The 8,750-nt window shown below is 40.7% G+C and overlaps 1 protein-coding gene across 1 annotated transcript; it reads right to left on the reverse strand.

The window, feature by feature from the left end:
- Nucleotides 1–6,910: 6,910 nt before the first annotated feature.
- Nucleotides 6,911–7,852, reverse strand: LOC143273413 (olfactory receptor 2B2-like). The gene has a single exon (XM_076573000.1). The coding sequence runs from the start codon at nucleotides 7,850–7,852 to the stop codon at nucleotides 6,911–6,913; it is 942 nt and encodes a 313-aa protein (XP_076429115.1).
- Between the last annotated feature and the right edge of the window lie 898 nt (nucleotides 7,853–8,750).

Here is an 8,750-nt window from a genome sequence, read left to right on the forward strand (position 1 = left end):
GTCTCAGTTAGGGTTTCTAATTGCTCTGAAGAGACCTCCTGACCACAACTCTTTTTTTTATTTTATTTCATTTTTTTTTTTTTACAACAACTCTTATAAAGGGAAACATCTAGGTTTGGTGGTTGTTACAGTTCAGAGGGTTATTCCATTATCATCTTGGTAGGAAGCAAAGCATCATGTTGGAGGACATGATGCTAGAGAAGGAGCTGAGAGTTCTTATCTCTTGACTCATATCAATAGGAAGTGATCTGAGACAATGGGCATGGCTTGAGCATTTATGAGACCTCAATGCCTGCCTCCACAGTGACACACTTCCTCCAACAAGATCACACCCACTCAAACAAAACCATAGCTCCTAGTAGTGCCACTCTCTTTGGGGGACATTTTCTTTCAAACCACCACATAGGGTGACTGAGGATAATAATTTCTTACTGTATATTTCAGAAATCTGGGAGAAAGGGTCCAGATGTTTTCATCATACACATTTGGAATATGTTCAATCTGATTTCCGCATAACTCAGCATTTATATGTATTAAAACATCACCCATTACCATATTAACATGAGAAAATTGTTTGTTTTTATACATTGGCTAAAAAAGTTTACTTTATAAAGGATATTGCTTCTGGATAGCATGGAGCAGGTTGTTTGAATGCTATGACCATCTGGGTGTTTTCACTGGACTTTAATAACACAGGTTAAGTTTTTTTTATAACAATGGAGGAAAAGTATTAGACATTTGCATGATATGATTGTTATTTGTAATATAGTTTATGCAGATAAATGAAAGCATTAATGAGAGAGTGTACTTGATGTGTTTGTTGAAATTAAATATTAAATACATGTTCTACTGCTTCAAATAATCCTGTCACCCGTGGTACTGATTAATGTTCAGATAGCTTTTAGAATTCCACTGTTGTGACTGTTCCCGGCTGAAAGCAAGGCAGATGGAGACAAGGAAATGGCTTCTTATGAGACCATGCTGTTTGCATGACTGGGCTATGACAACTCACTCGCTGATACGTCCACCTGTATATGCATATGTGCCAGTAATTTTTATAAAACTGTATTTGTTTCTTGAATCTGAAAAAGGGGTATTATTCTTCTGCCAACTTTGCCTAAATCATTAATTCAATATGTGTGTGTGTGTGTGTGTGTGTGAGAGAGAGAGAGAGAGAGAGAGAGAGAAAGAGAGAGACACACACACAGAGAGAGAGAGAGAGAGAGAGAGAGAGAGAGAGAGAGACAGAGAGCAGCAATCTTCCACTAATTCAAATTGAAAAATATGTGTAGTTAAAAAAATTTTATTGACAATAAGACCATGTTCACACTAAAAGTGAAACTAAATTAGATGCTCATCAGCTCAAAAAATCAGAAAAGAATTTCATCACTTAAGTTATCTTTATGCTCTTTTATAAGATGAGGGGCTCTATAGCCTAGAATGTGGAAATGGTTCAGAGTGTTGAACAACAGCAAAAAATTCCCACAAAAATATAGATCATGTAATTTATGATACCACAAATGACAAACTATGCGGTTGAAAATCTTTTTCAAATGATTTACTTTTGACTTGTAATTTTTGTATATTTATGTGCCTCTGTGTATTTATGTCACATGTAATGAGCTCCTTGCAGAAGTTCGAGAATGCGTCAGATCCATGGAGCTGGAATCACAGGTAGCTGTAGCCACCCATGCAGGGTCTGGGAATGAAACTCAGGCACCCTGGGGAGACAGCCGCTCTCTTCACTGCTGAGCCACTGTTCCGTTTTCTTTGACATCTGTGGTTAACACCATGATCAAAAGGAACTTGGGGAGAAAGGGGTTCATTCCAGCTTACACTTTCAGGGTGCAGTCTGTCACCAAGAGAAGTCAGGGCAGAGACTCAAGACAGGAGCCTGGAGGCAGGAACTGAAGCAGAGACCATGGAGGAGTGTTTCTTACTGGCTTGCTCTCTGATTCAAGCTCAGCCTGATTTCTGATATGACACCAGCCCAGTGATAGCACCAGTAAGAGTGGACCGGCCCCTGCCATGTCAACAATGTTCAATCAAGGTAATCTCTCACAGGCTATGCTCAAAGCTAATCTCATTTGGGAAATTTCTCCTTTGAGTTTTCTCTTTCAAAGTAACTCTAGGTTTATATCAAGTTGAAAATAAAATCTAACCAGAGCACTACCTCTCCAACTCCTGAATGAAAATCCTTAGAGGTGGCATTGATGATTGATCATCGTCATGGATCCCAAATGTGTAACAGGCTTTCTTTTGTGCCACCAGCCAATTCTCAAATTATGACATGGAAAATTGTTATTAGTTATGAATGTTCGGCCTTATCTTAGCTCTTATTCTATTCTGTTTCTCTTTCTCTATGATTTATGTCAGGGCTTTTTACCTGTCTTTCATTCTGTTATCTTACTTTCTGTTTCCTCTGTGTCTGGCTGCTGGCTTCTGGCCCAAGGCATATCCCTTTCTTTCTCCCTTATTCTCTCTCATTCCTCCCCTCTCTTCTCTTCTCTCCTTCTACTGATTCTCTCTGCCTGCCAGTCCTTTCAACTACTTCTCTCTACTGCCTGGCTATTGTCCTCCATCTTTTCATTAGAACAATCAGGTGTCTGAGACAGGCAAGATGAAACAGCAACACATCTTTACATAATTAAACAAGTGAAACATAAACAAATATAACACACTTTTACACAGTTAAAGCAATATCCCACTACATAAACAAATGTAACACATCTTTGCCTAGTTAAGGTAATCTTCCGCAACACAAACGTCATCATGAATCCTCAGGGGACAGGGGATGAGAGATTTCACTGAGTTGCACATAGAGGAAAAAGGGATGTGACGTAGAACCAAATGTGTCCAGGAGTCAATCAAGAAGACCTGGCCACAGTGACCACTGTTGAAACAGGCAAGGAGCTGCCCTACTCTTTCCTTCTTTCCCACCACTCCAGAGGGAAGCCCTAGCTGACACTATAATTTCAAAAGTATGGCTTCTAGAACTTCAAAAACTAGGTTTGTTGTTTAAATTCAAGAAGAATTGGCAACATATTATGGTGTCTTTGGGTGACGTATACAGTTGCTTCATTGAGCCCAAGATTTTATCTTCTGGAAACTAACCAAATTCATCTTATATTGTGGTTGCCAGAACCATAGACTTTTTGGATTAGCAGGGGTCTTACAAGCTGTGTAGTCTGACTTCCCTCAGGTATTTGTAAATGTCAGAGATATTAACCCATTTGTGTCACTGCATACTTTATAGTGTGACATCTATGACAAGAATTAGAACAGATTCCAGCAGCTGTCTTCTCAGATGACAAGCCATCAATCCGTCCAACTTCTACATGACACCTCCTATATCATAACTTCATTTTCTCTGTTTTATTCTTTGGTCATTCACAGACATCAATATGTCAAGTTTGATTTCACTGTAAAAATATTTCTGAAAAAGAACTGAAATTGGAAAGTATTAAGTAGATTTTAATTTGATCTTTATTTTATATGCAATTCTGTTTGTAAGATTGTCAGAAATGGTCCACTCAATAAGCATGGTATAGCTTCAATATCTTTATGAGTCCTTTCTTCTGTAGTACTAAAATTAACTTCTTCATTTTTATCCATCGGTAGGGATTCTGCTCTTTATGAAAGAAACTGTATTTCATGAGCATCCTTCCAATGCTGATGTCAATGACATCAGGACAAAGCACTTCCTACTTTGTGCTGAACAAATCCATGCTTTAAAATGTCATCAGTAGTTTTGATATTCTGATACCTCAATTTGTCATTCACTCCCTATTCTATGAATTCATTTTAGTTGCAAAATAGATTCATTAAAATGCAAAACCCAGAGCTAAAACCATTGTTTGTCTTACTTAGATTTCTATAGCTATGATAAAACACAATGACCAAAAGCAACTTCGGGAGGAAAGGGTTAATTTCATCTAATGCTGGCTGGTCTGTCATCTATGAAACTCAGAGAAGGAACTCAAGGCAAGAGACCAGAGAAAACTTCAGCTACAGAAATCAGAGGCAGGAACTGAAGCAGAAACCATGGAGACACATGTATTGCTGATTTGCTCATAATGGTTTGCTCAGCCTGCATTTTTTTGCCTTCAAGGTCAACCTGCCCAGGGATGGCACTACACACAGGAAGTAGGGCCCTTCTACATTAATCATGAATTGAGAAAATGTCCTACAGACTTGTCTACATGTCAATCTTATGGAGGTTTTTCTCAATTACAATTCCCTCTTCCAAGATATACTTAGGTTTATGTCAAGTGACAAAATCAACCAGCACAGTGTTATTATCAGTATGCTATCCCAAATGAGGTTCTTATGGAATTTGTTGTCAATCATATTTCAGTATCTTGTAGTGTATGAAATGAAGAAGATACATGTGTATTATATTTTGTTAAATTTTACCAGCTTCTTTCCTGCTTTTATTCTTATTTCATACATCTTTTAAATAATTTTCTCTCATTCCATTGTCCTTTTTCTATCATTTGTTCTTATGTGTATTGGTGTTTTTTCTGCTTGTTTATCTATGCACCTCCTTTGTGCCCATTACTCTCAGAGGCCAGAAGTTCAGAAGAGGGTGTCAGATCTCCTGGGACTGTAGTTACAGATTGTTGTGTGCGGCCATGTAGAACTGGGAACCAAAGAACACTAGCTGCTTTTCCAGAGGACTGGGGTTCAATTCCCTCCATCTACATGGTGTGTTATAACTGTCTGTAACTCTAGTTCCAGAGGATCAAATGCCGTCTTCTACCCTCCATGAACATTGCATACATATGGTGCATAAACATTTAGGTAGACAAAACATCAGTACACATAAAAACTAAAATAAAACTCTTCAGCACTTTGCTGGGTCCTGAAAGACCATATAGAAGATGTATGAATCATGGTGTGTTCTACCTCAAGAGAACTAATAAAGATTCAATAAGCATTCTTCTTGCATATGAAAAGTGAATGAAGTAAGTGGTGGAAATCATTGTATGATGAGCTCTTGTGAGATCATTTAACTGCAAGTAGTGCTCTAATGGTTAAGGGAGAAAAACGTATGGACTGAAGAAATTGTTCAATTTGCCAACAAGAAGTCTGATTCAGATTGTAAAGTCCAGCTTATTTATTTTTATTTATTTATTTTCGGTAGATGAGATTGAGTTAGACTTTAAGAGAGGAAGAAAGTACAGAAATAAAAGAATTGAAGATTTGATGAGGAATTTAGAAATTATAATTGAATTTTTTAGTGTAGTGTTGTTTCTTTTTTTTTTTTTTTTTTTTTTTTTTTTGGTGTTTCGAGACAGGGTTTCTCTGTGTAGCTTTGCGCCTGTCCTGGAACTCGCTTTGGAGACCAGGCTGGCCTCGAACTCACAGAGATCCACCTGGCTCTGCCTCCCGAGTGCTGGGATTAAAGGCGTGTGCCACCACCGCCCGGCTGTGTTGTTTCTTAAATAGTGTAGAATTTTACTCTTGATCTCATAAGTGTGTACTTCTGATTAGGGAGCAGAAGCCATAGACAATTTTATAGAATTATTCTAGATCTATACATGTCAGAAAAAATAGCACAGTTCTGATTTTTGCATGTAGATGTGAATATTCATGTGTATTAAAATGTATTGTTTTGGGGGAAGAGATCCACAAACATGCATTTTAGACCCTGAAATGTGTAAGAAATCTTGCGAAGCATAAAAATGGTATGAAGCCTGAAAATGTGAAGCTTGTAGGGTCAGCTGTTTGGGAGGATCATAAAAAGATAGTTCCTGTGTCCTGGAGAGCCTTTAGCTTTGGATCTACAGGTCAGTCCCTTCCCATGCTGCAGCAGTTCAGGGATGGGGTGGATGTTGGGGTGGGATAACCACAGGCCTGGTTCTGGGACTGGGTGGTAGCTGGGTTGCTCAGCTTAACAGCTTTCCCTCCTCATCACCATTCAAGTGAGTTCTCCACTGTGAGCTGTGGGTAGCTCACACAAGGAAGGAGGCAGCAAGAATCAGGGCCACTTCTCCTATTCTCCTGCCCTGAGGGCTGGCTCACCCTCACCCACACCATCAGGGACAGCTTTCTATTTTGCCCATGAGAGGTGCAGGACCCACTCTCCTAGCTGCTGCAGTTGGTAAGGGGCAGGTCCAGCTCTCCTGCTCTCATGTCCCAGAGGCCAGGTTCCCTTCCCCCTGGGGTGACAAAGGGGATGGGAGGAACTCACTGATGCCACCACAAGGTAGATGTGGGGGTGTCATCTCTTCTGTTCTCAATCAGGGCCATTTCCTCTGCATACACACACCCCACACCCCACACGCCATGCAACAGGGTCAGCTCTGGTGTGCAACCAAGTCAAAGTTCATGGCCCACTTTTCTGTGTGTTGCAGCCAGTGAGGGGAAGGAAGAGGTCTCCCAAGGCAGCAACATGATATCCATCAAGAGTGGTCCCAGTGAGGTCCCAGTATTGATGGTGTAGTAGAAGCCAGAGGCCTTCAACTAGACCAATGACTAATTGCAATGAACACTTACAAGTTAGAATGTATGGACTAATGGGTAAGCTGTGTGCCTCACTGTGTCAAACTACAGCTTCCGCACTGAGACTATTGTTTGTTAATATGTGTTCTTTGTTTTTCTTTTAATCTTTATTTTATTTTTGGGAGAAGGCTGCAAGGGGAGAGGACAAAGGGCAGATAGGAAGGGATGGGGTTGAATGGGATACAGTTGCATTATGTGAAATCCACAAAGCAGCAATTAAAAGATTTAAGAAAAAAAGTCACATCTCTGGATATGTGAAATGAATATATTTAGGCAGCAAAACACTAATATAGATGTCTGTCAACGAGATTTTATTTGAGGAGGATCATCATCATATTTCCATAGTGAACAAAACATCAGGCTGTAAAAATGTATACTAATAATGCTGGTATTTGGGCAACCCTTATTTTTTAATCACAAAGAGCCTCGCTATCAACCTCTTAAATGCTCCCTTTACCTCTTTGTTCCTAAGGGTATAGATGAGGGGGTTCAACATGGGTGTGATGATCCCATAAAAGAGGGACACCATTTTCCCCCGGTCCTTGGAGGCAGGGGATGGAGGCTGCAGATACATGTAGATGGCAGTACCATAAAAGAGTACCACCACAATTAGGTGGGAGCCACATGTCCCAAATGCCTTTCGCCGACCTTCAGCTGACCTTATTCTCAACACTGCTTGGACAATGAAAGTATATGAGATAAGGATGAGAGTCACAGGTATTAAAAGGAAGACAATACCTCCAAAAAATAGCTCAGCTTTAATTGTTGTGGTATCCACACAGGACAATTTGAGCAGGGCAGGGACTTCACAGAGGAAATGATCCACTTTCTTGTGTCCACACCGTGGCATCCTAAGGGTCCAAGTAGACTGCAATACTGAGTTGCTGAAGCCACTGATCCAACATGCAGCTGCCAACTGGAGGCAGCGCCTGTGGTGCATGATGACTGAGTAATGAAGAGGCCGACAGATGGCTACAAACCTGTCAAAGGACATGACACCCAGGAGTAAACATTCAGTGCAACCCAAGGCCAGGAAAATGAAAAGCTGGGCCACGCAGCCACCATAGCTGATGACCTTCCGGGTGCTGCATATGTTGATGAGCATCTGCGGGACTGTGCTTGTGGTGTAGCACAGGTCCAGCAGGGACAGGTTAGTGAGGAAAAAGTACATGGGGGTGTGGAGTTTGGCATCCAGGCGGGACACAAGAATGATCATCATATTCCCAAAGATGGTCAGGATATAGGACACTAGAAACACCACAAAGAATGGGAGCTCCAGCCATGGCCGATCTGAAAACCCCAAGAGAATGAATTCCTCTGAGATGCTCTCATTCACCAGACTCATGTTAAATGGTACAGCCTCGGGGTCCCTGGAACACAAGGGGTTAGTAAGCTGGTGGACATGATTATTGGCCTCATTAATTACTTGTGAACTGATGAAGCCACAGTGTCTTATGCATTTACAAACTAATCCTGTTAAGTGTGAAATGTACTGACAAAAGTTTAATTATCTGTCAAACCTTTCATAGGTGTTTATGGATTCCTATAAAACATTTTTATTTTATTTTTATTTATTTTGGTTTTTTCGAGACAGGGTTTCTCTATGTAGTTTTGTGCCTTTCCTTGGTCTTGCTCTGTAGACCAGGCTGGCCTCGAACTCACAAAGATCCGCCTGCCTCTGCCTCCCAAGTGCTGTGATTAAAGGCATGTGCCACAACTGCAAGGCATGCAACAGTTTTTAACAAAGTGATTTCAAGTTATAGCACTGTATGAGTTTCTACAGCCACAGAGCTTCTCCTTTAGTGTTTGGTTCTTCAATGGATGGGCCTTCTGAGGACTTTCTACCCAGATACCTGCTGTTGGGGCATACACATAGTGTTCCTATTATTTGAATTCAATTAAATCTCTCCCCAGAATCAGTGAGAGTGTCTGGTTGTGGGCATGTGTTACAACTATTTAAACCTTGTTTCCTGACTATTCCTGACCTTCCCTCAAGTAGGTCCAAACATATGACATCTATCCAGAGTTTTCAGACACAATGTCAGGAGACTTGTCCTCTTAGGCTCATGTCACAGCATCTACACAGGATTGTTTGCTGGTGTGATAATGAGGCTGGCAGACCTGGTTCATCCACCCCAACCCCCACTGTAACTAGTTTTATTGCCTTGAGAATGCATCTTATGCTCTGATCTTCAGGTTTCTCATTTGTAAGACAGAAATACATATGCATATCTGGCCTGTTG

Source organism: Peromyscus maniculatus, chromosome 5 (assembly GCF_049852395.1).
Source record: "Peromyscus maniculatus bairdii isolate BWxNUB_F1_BW_parent chromosome 5, HU_Pman_BW_mat_3.1, whole genome shotgun sequence".
Lineage (NCBI taxonomy): Eukaryota > Metazoa > Chordata > Mammalia > Rodentia > Cricetidae > Peromyscus > Peromyscus maniculatus.

What these genes read in the sequence shown, in the direction of transcription:
- LOC143273413 (XM_076573000.1), bottom strand. Translation starts at nt 7,852, where the DNA reads ATGAGTCTGGTGAATGAGAGCATCTCAGAGGAATTCATTCTCTTGGGG.